Genomic DNA, 20,950 nt, shown 5'->3' on the forward strand with positions numbered 1-20,950 from the left:
CAGAAGTAGCTGCTCCTGGTTGCGAACTTTGCCCCAGGATGCGAACGGAAATCACGTGCTAGAGGTGTGCGCACAGCAGGAGGCCCCATTAGCAAAGCGCACCTCAGGATAAGAATGGTTTCAGCTTAAGAACGGACCTCCGGAACAAATGAAGTTTGTAACCAGAGGTACCACAGTACTTACTTTGGTCTTGTTCTGTCTTTTATGGGATGTTTTTTCTCTTGTAGGTAAAATTAAGAAAGTAACTAGCCTAGTGTCATATTCTGTTTGTGCTTTCCTTCATAGATCTATTTCCAATTTGGTATTTAGCTCATGAAAGGAGGTATGACATTCCTGAAACAGATGTTATTTAGTGCTGTATTTGCTTTGCATACATATGAATTGAGAAACCATACTTCTTCTAATGTTGAAAAACAGCTTGTATTGGATATGTGCTGAACAGATATTCTGGGCCTCAGTTTCTGGTGCTGCTGATGCTAGTGACTTGATGGGGTGGACTATCATAGATACTCCATGATTAAGTATTGGCTGGGAAACAAAAGTCTAGGGGATTGGCAGCCATAGTTTGTTATGGTAGTGGTGATGACAGTCTGACCATCATTCATTGTTTTAATAGTCACTTCCTTTTCCTGTACTTTGCTTTTTAATTCAGTGGCTTCTTAAGGTCAATAAAAAAATGGACACTATCAATGGATTAATTTGCTTGTGTCTCAGATGTTAAATAGGTTGAAATGAGCATAACATCTAAGAACATACTTTGAGATGCCTCCCACACTGAATATTTTTTGACTAGGATGACACTATAGAATACTGGATAACTCAAGGTATTCATAAGATTGCATTTTCTGGTTGTTGTTTTTACCTTGTTACTCATTTAATATTAGGAAATCACTGTGGTTCTTAAGACTGTGTGCATGGAAGACAAACTTACTCGGCTACGAGTGATCTCCATAGATGATGATAGTTTAGCTTTGTACAGTATGCTTTTCTTTGAAAAGAATGGATTTAAATACATAAAGATATGACTTCTACTTCTAGCATTCCCTATTCCAATTTTTATTCTCTCTTATTTTAAAGCCTGTGTTAAGTTTAACAGTTGCTGCAACAATTTGTTGCTGCTCCTACTTGCATTTTCTTAGTGCACACCAATGTAACAATGATTTAAACTGTTTTTAAGAGAACTATCTGCTGAACTTTATCAGCATACAAGTGAGGCATTTTGGCTCTCTGTGCATGTAACGAAGCCAGCAATCTTAGGCATACATATTGGAAATTAGACCTACTGAACAAAATGGGACTTCTGACTAGTGATGTTAAATTCTTAAGAATACTTTTTTGGAGAATATTCTTGAGAATATTCTCGATTAATAAGAATATTAGAGAATTTTCATTTAAAATAGGAGAATATTCATTTTAATGCATTGAAAATGATATAATTAGTTAATATACATGTTTATTCATGGGTAAACCTGTTCAGATAGTAACAAAAAACTGTACAGATACTTTAATTCAATGGGGCAATGCAGTGAATTCATACCAGTCTTTGATTTTTTGCACCAAACTTGAAATTGAAAATTCAGTGTGAATGACTCACGTTAATCACTAAGCCTGTCACCAACCATATATTTACCATCAATTTGAATTCTAATTATGTTGTGTATGTATGAAATGTAGCTTCTAAAGTAAAAGGAATACAAAAAAGACTCAGGTCTGCTACAAGAGTACATTCTGTAGTAAGCATATCTACATGGTACAGTATTTTCAGTGCAACACTAATAAAATTTATATGTTTAAAATAAATGCTATTTTTTCCAGAAAATAAAACACAAATAATCAGTAATGACAAGTTACATAACATCAGAAATGCAAATTACTATCTGCTTAGACAAGTAAGAAAACACACAACATATTTAAATTATAACTGATAAATTGTCACAAGAAATAAATTTATTTTAAGAATAGGCTTTAATTAAAGGTAAAGGGACCCTTGACCGTTAGGTCCAGTCGCAAACGACTCTGGGGTTGCCGCGCTCATCTCGCTTTACTGGCCGAGAGAACCAGCGTACAGCTTCTGGGTCATGTGGCCTGCATGACTAAGCCGCTTCTGGCGAACCAGAGCAGCACACGGAAACACTGTTTACCTTCCCGCCGGAGCGGTACCTATTTATCTAATTGCACTTTGACGTGCTTTCGAACTGTGAGTTGGGCAGGAGCTGGGACCGAGCAACGGGCGCTCACTCCGTCGCAGGTATTCGAACTGCCGACCTTCTGATCGGCAAGCCCTAGGTTCTGTGGTTTAGACCACAGCGCCACCTGCATCCTAGGCTTTAAGTAACAAGTCTCAAATGATTATAAATTTATATTGACTCCTCAAACATCTTAAGAGGATAAGTCACCATCTTCGTCTCCAGAATGTCAATCTCTGCTAAATGGCACCTTGTACCATTGAATGGCACTGCAAAAACCAGTTACTGGCATTAAATAAAAATATAGAAATGTTTAAATCAAGGTCACCTCACATGCCGTTACGCATAATTGTATAGGTCTAGGTACTTTAAGTGTATAAAGCATTATAGCTATTTTCTGTATGGCCAAGGGTATAGAATTGCTAGGAATAAGGTCACACCAAAATAGAAAAAAAGGCTATTACATATGGTTGAAATACATATGAATTCAAATGTTCATCAGATTAAATGAATGGCATTTTTAAAACAAAACAAAAAATGTTTTCTGTAGTTCACATTTCAGAAGTGCCAATGGTGAATGATGCAAAGCCCAGTAATGTAACTTGATCAAAAAAATCATTATTTATTACTTACACTGGCAATATCACAGATTGACTTATTATTTACTAGATTTTTTAAATGTGGATTATAAAACTGGTTCTTAAATTAGAATTTACAGTTTGTGGAGAATATTCTGCAGAGAATTTAGAAGGCACAGGGCCTCCTTGGTAGTAGCGCCCTCCCTTCAGATGTTAAGGAAATAAACAACTATCTGACTTTTGAAGACATCTGTTTAGGGAAGTTTTTAATTTTTTTGTGTGTGTTTTTACTATTCTGCTGGGAACCACCCAGAGTGGCTGAGAAAGCCCAGCCAGATGGGTGTGGTATAAATAAAATTGTTGTTGTTGTTGTTGTCGTTGTCGTTGTCGTTGTTGTCATTATTATCTCAAAAGCCATACCTCATGGAAGTAGCCACTCCCCCCTGCTTGTTTTTATCACCAATGTCTATAATTCATAGGTATTGCCTCAGGCCATGAATTTTCTATATATTACTTAAAATTAACAAGCTTCTGATAGACTTTATATTCCATTTATATGTCTAAACCAGGATGAGCCAATGTAGTGTCTTCTAGACGTTTTGGACTAAAATTCCCAATGTCCCTTAGCATTGACTGTGCTGACTGGGAGTGATGGGAATTGCAGTCCAAGGCATCTGGAAGGCTTCCCCTTGTCTAAGCTTATTATATGCTGTCTCAGACTCTTGATGTATTTCATGACCTGCCATCTTAACATGAAGCTGACACAAGAGATGCTGAGAGAAACAAGATGAAATCAGTTATGATAATCTGTGAAGACTTTTAGGATCAGTCGTAACAGAAACCTTTTATTCATATCACAGCGAATTTTTTTAAATTGTCATGAGGACTTTAGTCTCCACTATGTTTATAATTGATCCACTTAGGTTATTTTATGTAGATGACGAAGCCTCAGTTTAAAGATAGTAAATAATTTTTGTAGTACTTCCAGTTCTGATACTATTCTGGAAACAGAATAGCCTCAATTTTAAATAGTATTCTAAATGTGGATACACCACAGGTTCCTATAATGACAGACTTTTAAATACCATATTTTTCGCTCTATAAGACGCACTTTCCCCCTCCTAAAAAGTAAAGGGAAGTGTGTGTGCGTCTTATGGAGCGAATGCAGGCTGCGCAGCTTTCGCTGAAGCCAGGAGAGCAAGAGGGATTGGTGTGCACTGGCCCCTCTTGCTCTCCTGGCTTTGCTTCGCTGGAGAGCCGCTGTGCAGCATTCCCTCTCTGTGCAGCGCCCCTTCAGCAAAGCGGGAGGAGAAATGGAAGGGGCTCTGCTTCTCCTGACGCTTCGCTGAAGGGGTGCTGCGCAGAGAGGGAGAGAACATTTTTTCCCTTGTTCTCCTCTAGAACTAGGTGCGTCTTATAGAGCGAAAAATACAGTAGCCTAGATGTCTGCAGTGACTATGGATTACCTCCAGGAAGATTTTACAAAAGTTGCTATTTTCTTTTATATACATAGACAGGGAATCAAGCTGATTCCTTCCAGTAATTGTGTTCTCCAAGGAATTTTTTCAATTTCTTAAGTTCATTAGTAACAACGAAAGGATGCCAATGGCAAAAACAATATTAGGGCAGATCTTTTATTATTAGATTTAATTTTAATATACCAAACTGAGTACTTACTATTTTAATATATTCAAAGTTTAATTTAGTATAGTCAGCAAAATAAAAATAAAAATCATAGATCTTATAGTTAGAAAGGCCCTGAGATGACATTACAGGGGGAATGTTTTGCCTAATAGTTATTTTAGTCTACATACATCTGTTGTGTTTAACTTCTGACATAGGTGATGTGCTGATTTTTCAAGGAACTTTGAGAAACCCCATGTCATGTATGTCTTGCTCCGGGAGAGGGAAGATTACTTGAAATGTATAATCCCTTAAGGTTAACTTCTTGAAATGATGCTTATCTGATCTTTAAGCAAAGGCATCTAAGGCAGGGTTGACTAATCCCTCCCCCCAGGGCCACAGTGATGGTCTCCCACCTGACTGGTGACCACATGCCCATGGTGGGTGTGGCTAGTATTTGCTGTCTGATCTTTGACTGCAGTAAAGATTGATTGGTGTGGCACATAATCACATATGTACCTGCCACACACACATTTAGCACACACAATGTCTGCTAACCAGACATGCCGTCAGACAGCCCTCCCTTCCACCCTCTCCATCACCATTCAAGTTCTTCCCACTCTAACACTCAAGGATCTGTTCAAAGTTTAAAAGGCAATGTTCATAAAATTGCGGACGGGGGATTCATCTCCAAGCTCAGTGCTTTGGTGCTTAGTGCTAAGATCAGAGATAAAAGATCCCTCTTACTACTCTTTAGAGAGGATCTTGAAACAGGATACAGATTCATTTATTTTACTCTCTGGATGAATTGGGGTCAATGCAGCACCTTTTGCATTCTTTTTTGTGTTGTAATAGATGGTTTGACTATTTACTGTACCACAACCCCCATCTTTCAAGTGAAGAACTATTATTTCTCCAGACACTTGCATGTTTGTCTGTCTGTATGCATTTGTATTTCCTTGGAAAAAACCCTAAAGAAAATAAAATTGATGCGTGAATAGGTGTTGATCCCACATCACACATTTGTCAACATGTGAGGGGGTCATATCAGCCCCCTGTATGTGGCTCAGTAATGGCATATTTGTTTCTAACGTGAGTCGGGCTGCAGGTATAGAAAGAAATTAGAATATCATTCACTTCTAGATTCATTTAGATAGGGAGGATATAGCTGCCATTTGAAAATTTTGGCACAGTGCCATTGCTCACTCGTTTACCTTCATTCTGCTTACACATATATATATGTGTTCTGTTTGCTCAGTTTTACAGCATCACAGAAATAATTCATTGTAGGTTGTTCTCTACTCTTATAGTTCTGAAGTTGGCATTAGCAGTGTAAGTAATTCTAATGCCATGAAACTGAGCAAACAAAACTTCATACAACTTCAACAAATTACAGGCTAATTACTAAAGAGCTGCTTTTGCTGTGAAGAGGTGTGTTCCAAACTAGTTGTCTCTGCTTTGAAGGCAATTTTCTACTGCTGACACAGCTTTTTTATTTCTCTCTTTACCCCATCCCCCTTCAGTGTCTAGTTTGTTATCCATCACATGATCACATATCTTTTCTTCCATCTGGCCCAAGAAGACATTTTTACATTACACTGTGATGCCATATCTGTTCGCAGCTCTTGATCTTGGTCTAAGTTTTTATTGTTGAGAAGGGTATATAGCACTTGATTTGCATGCAGAGGGTACCAGATTCCATTCCTGGCATGTCCTATTATAAAAGGCCTTCTGGCAGCAAGAGGTAAATCACTTAATCTTATGAAACTCTCTCAATATATAAAATGCATCTTAAAACCAGTAAAGCAGCAGCATAAAAGCATATAAAAACAAATAGGAAGAAGATTCATATACATAAAACAGGTTATTTTGGGTTGGAGGAAGCCCAAACAAATAAGTCTTTACAAGATAGCTGAAACAACTGGTGGTTGCTGCTTCATGTATAGCAGAATGAAGGGCATTCCATAATACGGGGCAGCAGCAGAAAATGCCAAGTAGGTCAACTCAAGTACAGTGGTACCTCGGTTTACAAACTTAATCCATTCCGGAAGTCTGTTCTTAAACCAAAACCATTCTTAAACTGAGGCACACTTTACCAATGAGGCCCTTCCACCGTTCACATTCTGTTCTTAGACCAAGGTAAAGTTCTCAAACCAAGTCACTACTTCTGGTTTTGCAGAGTTTGTAAACTAAATTGTTCTTAAACCAGACTGTTCTTAAACCGAGGTACCACTGTAGTGTATCCAGCTGAAATAATTCAAAAATTGATGTGGAGCTTATTGTTAGAAACTAAGCACTTGGAGAGCTGTTGTTTTTTAAAGAAAATATTAATAACTTGTATGATTGACAGCATGTTAGGAAAAGTAATTTGAAAATTATTTTTCAAAAATGTAAGGAAGGTGGTGCTATCAGAGATCATCCCTTTAGTGTGTGTGAGGCTTTGGTTTATATTTACGTAGCTTGTTCACTAAAATGTATTTAGTACTTGTATCAAAAGGTGTGCTTTCATATTAACAACAAGCTATTTCTTCTGTTTCAGATATTTAATTAGTCAAGGAGCACATGTAGGAGCTGTAAATAGTGAAGGGGACACTCCATTAGATATTGCTGAAGAAGAGGCAATGGAAGAGTTGCTTCAAAATGAAGTGAATCGGCAAGGTAATTTTAAAGGTTTACTACATAAAAAAATTAAAACATAAAAAGAATCTGTATTAAAACCAAAATGTTGCATCGGATTGACCATATGCAATTAAAAAATGCCATATAACTATAATTAATTCAGAATACAAATTTAAGAGCCCCTGGTTATGTAAGAAAATACGCTGTAGAAATAGGAAGAATTATGTCTCTGGAAAATTGAATGGAACTTTCAATAAAATATGTGTTGACAATGTATTTTTATAGGGCTTGCCATTTATTTAAGTGTGTTGATTAGGTTTGAGTTTACATCTGAAAAAGAACTGAATCTAATAACAATGTGTTTACCAAAATGAGCATGATAGAAACACCCATTGTCTTTGAAAAGACTTTTGCATATGACGAGCCTTTCAGTTGTTTTAGTGACCAGATTATGGACATTGAAGGGATTCCTGAGCTGAATTCTTCTCTGAGCAGCACTTTTTATACACATTCTTCCAAGATTATAAATATGGCACTATGCTTGTCGGCTATGTTTTTTCTCCCCTAAAGTGATTACAATTACATATTTGTTTGATATTAATTCATCAGGTATAATAATCTCTCTGTGCATGCAAGTGCACATGCGTATATGTATTTATAAGGGGTTAAAGGAATTAACTTTAGGAATTAGGGACGCGGGTGGCGCTGTGGATAAAACCTCAGCGCCTAGGACTTGCCGATCGTATGGTCGGCGGTTCGGATCCCGCGGGGTGAGCTCCCATCGTTTGGTCCCAGCTCCTGCCCACCTAGCAGTTCGAAAGCACCCTTAAGTGCAAGTAGATAAATAGGTACCGCTTTATAGCGGGAAGGTAAATGGCGTTTCCGTGTGCTGTACTGGTGCAGGCTCGCCAGAGCAGCTTCATCACGCTGGCCACGTGACCCGGAAGTGTCTTCGGACAGCGCTGGCTCCCGGCCTCTTAAGCGAGATGGGCGCGCAACCCCAGAGTCGGTCACGACTGGCCCGTACGGGCAGGGGTACCTTTACCTAAAGGAATTGTATGGAGAAGGCAAGAAGGATCATAGGTTCTTAAAGATCTGCTAAATGGATATGTGACCCTAGGGCCTTTCTTAATGTGTCCAAAGTTATAACTGAGTAAGATTGATGAAGAAATCTAAAAAATTCATTTGATGAAATTTCTGCTGCATTATTAAAAATGCAGCTTTTTAATGAGCTGAAAGGGGAATTGAAAGAGGAGAACCCAGCAAGGTAGCGGAGAGCATGCTTTGAATGCAGAATGTTCCACATTCAATTTGTGCCTTTTCCAGGTAAGGCTGTAAAAGTGGTAGAGGTCAGAGATAGCTCAGGCCTAAACTTGGTTTGCTGGTAGAGAAACCAAGATGTTGGGGCATTTATCTAAGAAGTGAGAAAGGAAAGGTTTTGTATAGGACTCTAATAGAACAGTCCTGCAAATATTTTCCTAAAATTCAACTTCATTTAGTTCACTTTACAGCCGAAGTTTTGTTTTTTAAAAATCTGATTATTGACATCTTTCTATTTCTTGTCAAATTTTAAGTCATATGTTCTAGTGTGCTTTGTATCTAGATGGCACATTTTCTGTAAGTTTCTGTCAGGTGTGAGTCAGACTAATAAGATAACTTTTCTTAGGTGCAATGTTTTACTTGGGGAGAATTAGGGTTTGGACACCTTTGGGAAGGCAATTTTAGCTCAGCCTCTTGTTTCAACTGAGGCAGTGACTTCAGTGAATGGGTGGCTGGGTGGGAGCAGGGTAGGATATTTTGTAGAGCTGTGGACTTGCAGAAAGAACTGGAACTTCTCAACCCTTCCCATCTTACTAAACCTGATTGACATTTAGCTAGTATGTAATCAGCAATAATTGAAAGAACATCTTCAGGTTCTAGCAAGGCATCTTTGAGTACTGTAATGCTGAAATGCAAGGAGATTTTCAACTAGGCTGATAAAATAGTCAAAACATTTGCTTCTTAACATGCAAGTGTGGCTCCAGTGCAAGAAAATGCAGACAATATTTTTCAGTGGTTAATGCATTGGGGGGGAAGTCATGCGTAGTATTTCAAATTGCCTACTGCTGTTCTAAATCAGAATCCTTTGTTTTGTAAAATATATCATGAAAGGACTATTCATAGGGCTTTTGTCTTTCATGTTTGATAAAAGTAAAAGAAAATATTTGTTTTGTGCCAATACTAGTTTAAAGCTTTAAAGTTTAAAGCTTTCTGCAAGCTTTCTGAGATTCATGTCTGAAGCAAACATACTTATTAAATATTAGCTTTGTTGTTATTGTTGTTTAGTCATTTATTCTAGGCTAGATACAGAACTATAGTAATGTAAGGTGCATGTCTTGTGTAAGGTCCCATGTCTTATCTAATGTCTAGTAAAGGTGGCGCTCTGGTCTAAACCACCGAACTTCTTGAGCTTGCTGATCGTAAGGTTGGCAGTTTGACGGGGTGAGCTCCTGTTGCTTTGTCCCAGCTCCTGACAACCTAGCAGTTCAAAAGCATACAAGCACAAGTAGGTAAATAGGTACTGCTGTTGTGGGAAGGTAAATGGTGTTTCCGTGAGATCTGGCTCACCCCATAGACGAATGTGACTGGACTTAACCGTCCATGAGTCCTTTACCTTACCTAATTTGTAGCCTTAGTGATTGCTTTAAGGATGAAGACAATTCAGATCTTAAAGAGAACAGAATTAATTAATTATAGTTCATTTTTAAAAAATAGGCATCATAATGTTATCAGCCACTTGTATATACAATATTTTGGCTATGGTTGTATAAAACCTTAATGTGAGAATGAATCTTGTGACTTGAATTATAAGATAAGTTGACTTAACAAAGCTAATGGAATTAAAATTCCCACCCTATCCCAAATAGTTCAGCACCCCTCTGCTCTCTGGAGAGGCTTTTGTGGGGAGGTGCAGTTGGCTGCATAGGTAAAGAGACAGTAAGCTTTCTTGGCATAAACTTAATTGTTTTAGCTTATCCTAGGAGTCAAACCTATATATTTCCTGCTTGGCAGGGGGTTGGACTCAATGGCCCTTGTGGTCTCTTCCAACTCTATGATTCTATGATTTAATCATTTTTTCAGTGGAATAAGGTGATCAAGTATTAGGTAATCTTTAGTTCTGATCTTTTCTTCCTTGAAGATAATATTACTACTCAAATCTTTTTTGCTGATCAGCTGTTGGTAGCTTCTGAATAATTATTAGGAGTAGAAATATGTCCTTCTGATTTGAAAGTGGGAGAATTGACTTGACATGTTTTGATAAATCATTCAGGTCTGTGTTGAGAAGACACATAGATAATTGAGCAGACAGCTTCTAGTGCCGATCTAGAAGAACAGGTTTAAGAATTGTATGCATGCTCTCTCATGGCTGGTCCACCAAGGGAGGCAAAATGAAGTCTTCTGTAATCAAGACAGGGATGGGAAGTGAGGTACACCTTTAGATTTCTAAAGTTGGTTCAGATGTTTGTGTTTGTACACATTTTGCTTTTATAACGCTGCTGGTCAGCAAGTGTCCTTAAACAGAGATATCAGAGTTAATAAATGGATGTCCCTGCACTTTTGTTTATGAGTTCTGGGCTGAGACTGTGCTTCAGGTTGTAATATGTAATATGCCCTATGTTTAATATATGCACTGTTAAATCCAGGGAATTTAAGTAACAGAGTACAGTGGTAATCTGTTCTGGAAGACCATTTGACTTCCGAAACGTTTGAAAACCAAGGTGCAAAGAGCTGGCTGCAAGTTCAGTGGAGAAAATTGAAAAACACGCAACAGAAGCTGTTCAACTTCCGAGGCGTGTTCAAAAATGGAAGCATTTATTTCCAGGTTTTCGGTATTCAGCTTCTGAAATGTTTGGCTTCCGAGGCGCTCAAAAACCGAGGTACCTCTGTACATGCATGTGGCATTAACAATAGCACATATAGCATTTACTGTTGAAGCTATTAAAAGCATCTTACACAATAAATAATTGCTGATTGTTCTTGGGGAAATAACTGCCAAATCCCTTCTCCAAGTGACCTGCCTTAATACGTGCATCTGTTTTAAGTGAAACATTTTGATTCACTGTGGGTGGGTTTTTCTGCAGACTATCTACAAATATCAAGTTCATTAAGATTAAGCATCATTGTAAAAGTAGAAAGAAACAAAAGGGTTCCTAGTGGGTCCCTTTTTCTATAAGAGCATTGAATATGTATCTAAATATAAATAGTATAGCAATACAGTGGTACCTTGGGTTACATACGCTTCAGGTTATATATGCTTCAGGTTACAGACTCCGCTAACCCAGAAATAGTACCTTGGGTTAAGAACTTTGCTTCAGGATGAGAACAGAAATTGTGCTCCGGCGGCGTGGCCGCAGCAGGAGGCCCCATTAGCTAAAGTGGTGCTTCAGGTTAAGAACAGTTTCAGGTTAAGTATGGATCTCCGGAACGAATTAAGTACTTAACCTGAGGTACCACTGTAGTCCTGATCCTTGACAGACAGAGCAGCTATATCTGTCTATACTATACTGTGAGCACTCCAATTGGAGAGTAGCCTTTACCATGGACTTTGAAGAAGCACAAACTCTGGATGAAAGGGAGAAATGAGCTAAGAGGAAGACACATTTGGCAATTCCTCACCATGATCAACTCCTGCCCGAAAACCTATGGTCCCACTGTGCAAGGGCATGTGGATCCAGAATTGGCCTCCACAGTCACTTACAGACACACTGATAAGACCGTGTTCATGGAGGACGATCTTACACGGCTACGAATGATCACCAAAGAAAGAAGGACTTATTTTTATTTATTTAAATATATTTGTATACCACTGTGTCAGAAATGTACAGCCAAACTATAAAATAATAAAAAGTTAAAAGCAAGTTTAAAGCAAAAAGAAAATTAAAACAAGTATCAATACACCACTGTGTGTGGGTGTGTAATATTGATTCCCTGGGAGGCCTGGTAGAATAGAATGCAGTGGTCTACGCAGTGAATAGCAACCTCAAGGAATAGTCACCTCAAGGCATGGTAACACATGCCTTCTTGGATATTGGTCACACTCCCTTCTTGGAGGTTGGTCACTTATTATGCCATTTCTGCAGATAACCATATAATAAAATAAACAAATAAAAATAAGATCTCTGAAATGCAAAGATGAGGACCTTTTAAAGGAAATGTCAGCACTTATATGATCATAGATATAAAATAGAATTAGTAGGCTTGTGGGATGCATTTAAACTTACAAAGGTTATTAATACTAAGCACTGCAGGACCTCGATGGGGTCTTTAGAGACAGAATTGTGTTAGTGTTGTTTGGACCTCAAAATAGCCAGATGAAAGGTTTTACTGTAGCTATGGTTGCCCATAAAACATGTTAAAAGATCGAGAATGCTGTGGTACCTTGAGCATGAGTTAGTTCATTGGAATGAACTTTTGTAGGCAACAGCCATCTTGGTTATATTCATGAAGCAGAATGAAAAGGCAATATGTATATATGCACATAGCCTGAAAACCAAGTTTTAAAAATCCTCTTTGGGCAATATACATAGAAGCCGTGTTGGAGTGTAGGGTCCTAAAGTAAGAAAGAAAGAAAGAAAGAAAGAAAGAAAGAAAGAAAGAAAGAAAGAAAGAAAAGGGCCATGCACAAGTAATAGGATGTGTGCTGGAATAGCCACAGGTACAGCTTTGCATGTAATTGTATTTCAGTCGTAGAAGAGGCTTAACTTGTTTCATTTGTGTCAGCAACACAGCCATGCACAAGGCATCATTTGCTTTGCTTCTGTACCTGCGCTTCTTGCTGCAAGCTGCTCCCATTGGAAGAGAGTAAATCTCTTCAGTAGGAAAGATACAGGAAATGCTTCACATTCCTTTCTTCTGATTGCTTAGCAACAGTGATTTAACTGAGTAATTGCCATTGGCAACAGCAGCACCTGCCCTACTAAGCCTTGGAGCCTTGCCTCCATATATATATATATGGTAAAGGGAGCCCTGATCAGTCGCGGACGACTCTGGGGTTGTGGTGCTCATCTCGCTTTATTGGCTGAGGGAGTCGGCGTACAGCTTCCAGGTCATGTGGCCAGCATGACTAAGCCGCTTCTGGCGAACCAGAGCAGCGCATGGAAACACCGTTTACCTTCCCACTAGAGCGGTACCTATTTATCTACTTGCACTTCGTGCTTTCGAACTGCTAGGTTGGCAGGAGCAGGGACCGAACAACGGGAGCTCACCCTGTCGCGGGGATTCGAATCACCAACCTTCTTCAACCAACGATTACTTTTAGGTGTAGTTCAGAGATTTTTGAGCTAGTTCATTCCAAGCACTGGATGTGGTTACTACTAGTTGACTGGTAATGAAGCTATCTGAGTGACAAGAGTCTGTCAAAAACAGTTGCGAGTACAGCAACTCTGCATCATTTTGTGTGTGTGCATATGCGCTTGCATACAGACTGTTGTGTTGATATGGGACAGAATGTTAATGGCAACATACTGGAATTTCACCTGTGTGTTGGAATCTTTGGATGAAGTCACCCGGCCACTTTATATGGATGTCTAAAAGGATGAGTGGTGGCAGCAATGATGAGGTTGAGCAGAAATTCCACAATGCTGCCTTCTGGAATTGACTTTACAAATAGAAGCAATGCCTCCTAGTCACAGAGTCTATCCAGAAAGATTCCTTGGTTGATGGTATCAAAAGCTGCCAAATGATGGAAGAGAATGATCAAAGCCCCATTTGTGTCTCTTGACAGAGGTCATGCACCAGGGAAATTTAAGTGCCAAATCCAGACCTGAAACAGGATTGAAATGAATCTAGATAATATGTTTCAAGCAAAGGAGATTAACATTAGACAACCGCCACTTGCTTGAGCATCTTGACCCCCAAAGTGATATGACTGGGTTATTACAGTCTTCTGGATCTGGAGAGGATTTTTAAAGGACTGACTGCATAGCTTAGGTTTGCCATATGTCTGGAATTTCCCGGACATGTCTGGGATTTAACTGCTGAAAATAGCATCCGGGGGGAATTTAGGAAAATAGGCAAAATGTCCAGGATTTTGCGGTTGACTGCCTAAAGAAAGCTCAACAATTCCTCCCCAATAGTTCACCAACTTCTGTGTCCTGAATTTTACTTCTAGAAATAATGGCAACCGTTGCATAGCTGACTTACTCACTTGCCACTGGTCAGTATCTAGACTCTTTCTTCTTTCCATCTTTAAGCATTAAAGATTGATTATGCTAGGTTGGTAAGTGCCCAGAGCTTGTGACACAGCAATACTTGTTGGCAGGCTAACAAATGCTGAGAATTAGAATTTTGAAATGTTTTAAAATGCAAGCTGAGCAATATATTTTAGAATTAAGCTAAATCGTTTCAGCTGATTAACTTGTAAAGGTAGCTAATTAGTCGTCCGTCCCCCCAACCAACCTTTATGTAAAATGATTTTGTAGTGTACCTGAGAGAGAGCAAATAACATTTTTTTAAGGAATAAACTGAACACTGAGCTAGAGATGCAATATTGCCATCTGTGGACCATTCTTAGAATGTACTTTGTACCTTAAACATGTATTCTTAAACAATGCTAAATGTTAAAATAAATAAATATGAGATTCTCAATGCACAATGGATATATGAATTTTTGGAGTTACTTATTAACATATGCCAATTTGCATGCATAAATTGATAGGGGGATGTGGCTTGAAAATAGTAGTAACAATAACAATAATCATTGTATTGCATTTATTATTTGCTTTTTTAAAATAAAAAGTGACCTGAAGCAACTTACAAAATAATATAAACATTAAAACTATGTATAAAACCAAAACCAACGTACATGACAAAGCTAGATAATAAAGAGGCCAGAAATACACACAATACTTTCCAAATTAAGGACTGAAAGCCTGGTTTTAAATAAATGTTTCTTTCCTGACACCTAAAAATAGATAATGATATTGCCAGGTGTGCCTCCCTGCAGAACGTGGGGGGGGGGCACCAATGAAAAGGGGGCAAATGGAAAAAGGCCCTGGATGTCAAATTCAAACCCCAGTTTAGTTCATGTGAGAAAAGACAGTCCTTGAGGTATTGTGTGCCTTTGCTGCCTTTCTCTACCCACTTTTTCTTTGTATTCCTTTGTGTCTTATGTCTTTTGCCTGTTTAAACTGGCATGGCCATGCATTTTTCACTACATGGAAGGGTTGAACATTAGATAATTTTAAATATGAATGAATCTATAATACATTTCGTCCTTCCACTTAACCTGAGCTGGACACGGGAGGTTTTCCTGTAGGTGAAGGAACTAATTCCCATTCCAGGGGTGGGGGAGACCCCCTAAAGTAGGCCACCAGAACTGTTATAGTTTCTGATTTAGTTTCACAGGCAGTGCATTCAGAGTTGCTGCCTAGCCATAGAAACTAGAGAACACTGAAGACGATAGCTGTATCTTCTGGAAATGAAGAGTATGGAAATAAGGAATTCCCGGGTATAAATCCACGCAAGTTTTTTTACCTGTTTCTCCCGCCAATATCATACTCATCTAGACTACCTTTTATGGCCTTTGTCTCTCTGACCTGCAGTTTTGCTTTGCTTTTATGCTGGATGTCTTGGCTCAACCAGTTTGCTGGACACTATCCAACCAATCTATGTCTTCTTTTTCTCATGAGATGCCCTGACTCTTCTGGGGGAATGCCACCTCCAGCAGTGTATGGCACAGACTGGCATTGCCCCTACTTTCCTCTCTTCCACACCACATACATCCCAGGAATGCTGTGAAATCATTGGGTGGCTCAACTTGAGTACCTGTTGTAGACCCGTGCTAGCTTTCTGCTATATTAAAATGCATGGCTACTGGTCCTGTTTCCACACTGAACTTTGAGCCCATGACTCTGCCAAGGCATTATCTATTCTATGTTTTATGAAAAGTAATACAGTATTGAAATGGTTCAGTGGGTGAAGGAGTACTATTGCCCTTCCTCATTTCTCTTTCCCTCCTAAGTGGAGCAGAGGCGGCTGATTATTGCAGTCAGCTTCCATAATGCTGGGCGAGGCTCCTGTGATATCTTGTGTCGGTGTTTATGTCATTTGAATGAGAATTTATGTACATATTTAGAAATGAAAATATTTCTTTCCATTCAGGGGTTGATATAGAGGCAGCTCGCAAAGAAGAAGAACGAATAATGCTTAGAGATGCAAGACAGTGGCTTAACAGTGGTCATATAAATGATGTTCGGCATGCAAAATCTGGTGGCACAGCACTCCATGTAGCTGCTGCTAAAGGGTATACAGAAGTATTAAAGTAAGTTAATTTGTAATACAGATTCACACTTTGTAGTTACAAATTTCTGTAGCTTAGACTATTCCGCAGATCCTTGGTTTACATGTTAAAATTGTGACTTTTTAAAGTCTTTCTGTGTACAACCTTTTTAATCAATATGGTGGTCCATGTGAGAAAATACAGTGGTACCTTAGTTCTCGAACTTAATCCGTTCTGGGAGTTTGTTCAACTCTCAAAACTGTTCAAAAACCAAGGTACGTCGTCCAATTGGCTGCAGGAGATTCTTGCACTCAAGCAGAAGCCATAGAAGCCGCATTGGACGTTTGGCTTCCAAAAAATGTTTGCAAACCGGAACACTTACCTCTGGGGTTGCAGCGTTCGAGAGCTGATTTGTTCAACAACAAAGCTGTTTGGGAACCAAGGTACCAGTGTAATGCAAATTCTATGCTCATTAAACCCTTCACATGTTTCAGTGCTCTGAAAATGCCAGCAAATCCTTCAGTTTTTAAAATGTTTATAGCACTTTATTTCAGTTGTTTTTCTGTTTTTAATTTAATTTATCAAATTTATTCAGGCTTTTAATACAGGCTGGCTATGATGTAAATATTAAAGATTATGATGGCTGGACACCACTTCATGCGGCTGCTCATTGGGGTAAAGAAGAAGCATGTCGAATATTAGTGGAAAACTTGTGCGATATGGAGACTGTCAACAAAGTGGTAGGACTTTTGCATAATCTTTGTCAAAATGTGTTGTTATTGATCTATTGATTAAAAGTAGGTTATGAATTCTGTATTTGCTATTGCTACTTAGCTGTACATCTTAGAAACAAGTGAAACTAATTTATAATGATCCTAGCTGTCTGAAAAGAAAATGCTGGTTTGAAATTTAAACTATTTTTAGTTGTTATATAAAATATATTTGAATTTCACCAAGGGGTTACCTTAATGTGACCATTGGCAGTTCAGATGTGCATCTGAGCTGCAGTGAGATCATTTAAAAATACTTTATAAAGAATAATGAAATAAAAAGTCACTTTATTAGTTCGCTATTGTTTGAAGTACTTGTTTAAATCATGGTTTAGCTATAATTATAAAGCAGTTTGTACACAATTTGAGTTATTGGGTATTAGAATCATTGCATTTACTGTTAAAGCCATAATGTACAAAAACAGTTCTCAATCACCCCTCCACAGATCTTAAAGCTGAGGATGGGAGACATTGGGAGACACACTTGTGACCCAAGATGTATAGGGCTTTGTGTGATGCAGCTCTTAATGTCCTTACATAATTGCTGACTGTATTGTGTATCAGTGTGAGAATACAGTATGGCTGACGTCATTCTTTATCATGGCCAGATGTTTTCCGTATCTTAGTTAGCTTATAAATAAAAATCCTAGCATGTCTCCAAATTTAGTAGTAGCTTGCCTCTTCAGGTGATCTGATATATTCCGCTTGGAAGGACAGGCCTGGGTGAATGCAACCAATTTTTAATCCTTAATAAATTGCAAGAAATCAGTTCATTTAAGTACAGTTATTAAACACACACATTTTTACTTCACTAAGGGGAACATACTGTTCAGGAAACAACTGCATAATTCCAGAAAGTCCTTTTTGTATCTTGAGTAGTTCTAATTTTAAATTACAAAGTACACATCTTTCCCCAATGATTTTTATGTTAAAATGTGTTAAAACAAATGTAGGAGATTGCACAGGGAAGAATATAAGGACTGAATGGCTAAAGTAAAAGATCTGTTGGCTGAAGGTTTCAAGTGGAGCTAGATTTTTGAATGAATTCTGGTGGCATGTCTTGTCTTGTTTTCATTCTTATAAGCACCATCTGGTTTCTTCTCCCTTTTGTTGAAGCTTCCCCAGCCCCTTGCCAAATCTCATATCTTGTTTTCCCACCCTATGGGCCTATTTGGAAACAAGTATTTCTGAACTGCTACTCCAGCCAAATTTACAGAGAAGAGCTGTATCTTAAACTTTTTATGAAGATTTATTTTGAAAAGCATTACACTTGATTACAAAGTTTGCAATAAGCTTAGACACTCATATCACAGTGCTGTCATACTCAGGGGAGAGGGAGGGTGGCATTTAAGTTTTGAGGAGATTTATCTGTCTATGAGCAGTCTTGACATTATTCAACTAGTAGATTTTGTTAATGGAACTGTTTTACATCTCTAAAGGCTGGGACTCAAATAAGCTTCTAAGGTTTGCTAAAGAGTTGCAGCTCTAATTATTTTCCTTTGAACTCATGATTTGTGAGCTATATCATAAAACTGCCCTCACCCCTTGGGACACCAAGATTTTACCAATTCCCCTTGCTATTGCAATGCTTGGCATGTCCCTTCTATTATAAAATAGTTGCAAATCTTCAAGAACAGCTTTTTGGAGGGAATCAGCTGAGGAATTGGCAAAAATTGTTTGTCTTGTCCTTGTGTGAGTGGAAGTCTTTCTGCAGAGGCAATGCCACCACTGAATAAAACCAATCAACCGTTAGCAGTACGTATGAAGTAAGGCATTGAGTTGAAAGATGAGTGACAAGCTACAACAGAACATTGCTAGAGGTGTGGCATAAGAAAATTGTGTGCAAACCTGGCAAGACTTCCTAGTAAGTTGTACTGTATTAGAGTATAATGTGATGTATAAAGGAGAAATGAGAAGAATAACTTTCTTCCCAAGAAGGTTAAATAAATATGGGATAGGCAAAGAAAGTGTATTCCACTCTAGTTAACTCAGTGAGGACTATTTCCAACATACGACTTTCTATTTAAAATCTCTATCTTAAAGGTATATCTAAATTCAAAGTTTCTCACTGTAACCTTTTCTTTTAAGGCTCTCGCACATAAGAGAAACAAGCAGTAGCCAAGAAAACTCTTAATATGTTTGGCTTATTCCTTTACTTATTTGGAGAATTCTTTATAACTCAGTGTCTGGACATGAACAAAGTGTTTTAAGTAAATCATTTCCCCTTCTTTAACTTCCTGAATGTCTACAGGAATTTAAATTTTCCGAATCACCAGGAGTGACAGTCTACTTTATACTGGACTAATGTGGAGCTGTTACTTCCTGTGACTTGGAAACTATTGTCCAATTCACAGTCATTTTCAGGACAAACACAGAAGGAACAATTTTGACACATGCCAATAGAATGATCACCTTGAAACTGATTGTATTTGTGGCCCTTTGGTTGAAACAGTCCCCACTCTCTTCATGCCCCCAAAGCGCACACTTCATGCCCATTCTTTCTGTTGGGCTTAGCTTGGTGGCATACTCTCTCCCTGTATGACAAGTTAATGGTACCATAATTTAATTTTGTTGCTTATTTCTCCTGCAGGGTCAGACAGCATTTGATGTAGCAGATGAAGACATTTTAGGATATTTAGAAGAACTTCAAAAGAAACAAAATATGGTGAGCTCTTTCAGTACTGTGAGAACAAACTAATCAGATCATTGGTTTGTCTAGCCTGGTATTGTCTACTCTGACTACCAGAGTCTTAAGCTGAGGATATTTAATGGAAGATACCAAGATTGAATTTGGGATTATCTGCATGCAAAGCATTGTGCTCTACCACTAAGCCTATTCTTTATTTTATGTTCAGTTCATAAGTGTCTTGTTTTATCCAAAGGCCATAATCTTTATTTTATGTGTATTTCACTTCATGGAATAGGTGCTTGGTATTTTTTTAAAACATGAATAGTGCACTGATGTTCTTTTCCATTACCCCTCTCCCACACTATACAAAGAGTTAGGTAGTACCCAGAACTCTGAGTGTGAGGATTCTCATACTAAAATTCTACAATTACTTTACATCAGAAGGGAAGCACTACTGGAGCTGTTAATGAGCAGCTATAAAATTCCCTCCAAATACGAAGGTTGAGTGATGGTTCTGCATGCCTAGCAATAACTGTTCCCCTCTCGGGGACTTAAAAGTTTGAATGGGAAGCAGCAGTGACTGTGACATAATTTTGCTCCCGCAAGTGCTCCCATTCATGGAAGTGCAGATGAGTAGTTCTGAACGTCCTGGTGGTGGCGTTTTTTAAAATAGTTGGCATATGTTCAGTGGTTGAGTCCATATTTTATCAGACGTGTGAATGAACTGAGGATGTTCCTTTGTAAACCTGGACACAGTCAATTTCTGTGTCCTTGTGCTAATTTAATTTTTATTATGAAGAAAACACAGTAAATGAGAAATCTTACTGAAAAGGAAACTTATGCAGTATACCTAGCCTTACACTGTATCAAGTGATGTGGTTACTTTGATACTGCGGATTTTATTTCTGATGCTTTAATTCAGAAATGTTCAAAGATTGAAACACATTGGCCACATTTGTATATCACATGAGCCATAGCTTAAAGAGTTCTCTCTGCCCCCTCCCCCCTGCAAGTTACTGAGAGGAGAATTTAGGCAGCTTCTACTTTGGGCTTTAATTATCCATTTTTGAATTATGTCACCCATAGCAAATTGTGGATTGTAGCAAATTGTGTTTTAACATTTACTTCAGTCATTTTCAAGAAAGCCATTTTCATTTCTGAGCCTGGCTTGTTTAAACTAACAATAATTAGAATTAATCTCTGTACAGAATGCGGGAAACATGGCAAATGGCCAGGAAAGAAAACTGAAAGTAACAGCTTCCAAAGTCATCTTCCCCAGCCATGTG

The 20,950-nt window shown here is 38.4% G+C and overlaps 1 protein-coding gene across 7 annotated transcripts in view; it reads left to right on the top strand.

Moving 5' to 3' along the window:
• Window positions 1–20,950, top strand: part of PPP1R12A (protein phosphatase 1 regulatory subunit 12A) — a 90,672-nt gene that overhangs the window by 34,146 nt on the left and 35,576 nt on the right. For all 7 annotated transcript variants that reach the window (XM_083463086.1, XM_083463083.1, XM_083463085.1 and 4 more), the window contains exons 3-6: window positions 6,927–7,045; window positions 16,148–16,307; window positions 16,861–17,005; window positions 19,626–19,700. In XM_083463086.1, coding sequence (XP_083319212.1) covers window positions 6,927–7,045; window positions 16,148–16,307; window positions 16,861–17,005; window positions 19,626–19,700 — 499 coding nt within the window. The remainder of the gene's footprint in view (window positions 1–6,926; window positions 7,046–16,147; window positions 16,308–16,860; window positions 17,006–19,625; window positions 19,701–20,950) is intronic.

The sequence above is a fragment of the Podarcis liolepis genome (assembly GCF_965112155.1).
Source record: "Podarcis liolepis genome assembly, chromosome: 10".
Classification (NCBI taxonomy): Eukaryota; Metazoa; Chordata; class Lepidosauria; order Squamata; family Lacertidae; genus Podarcis; species Podarcis liolepis.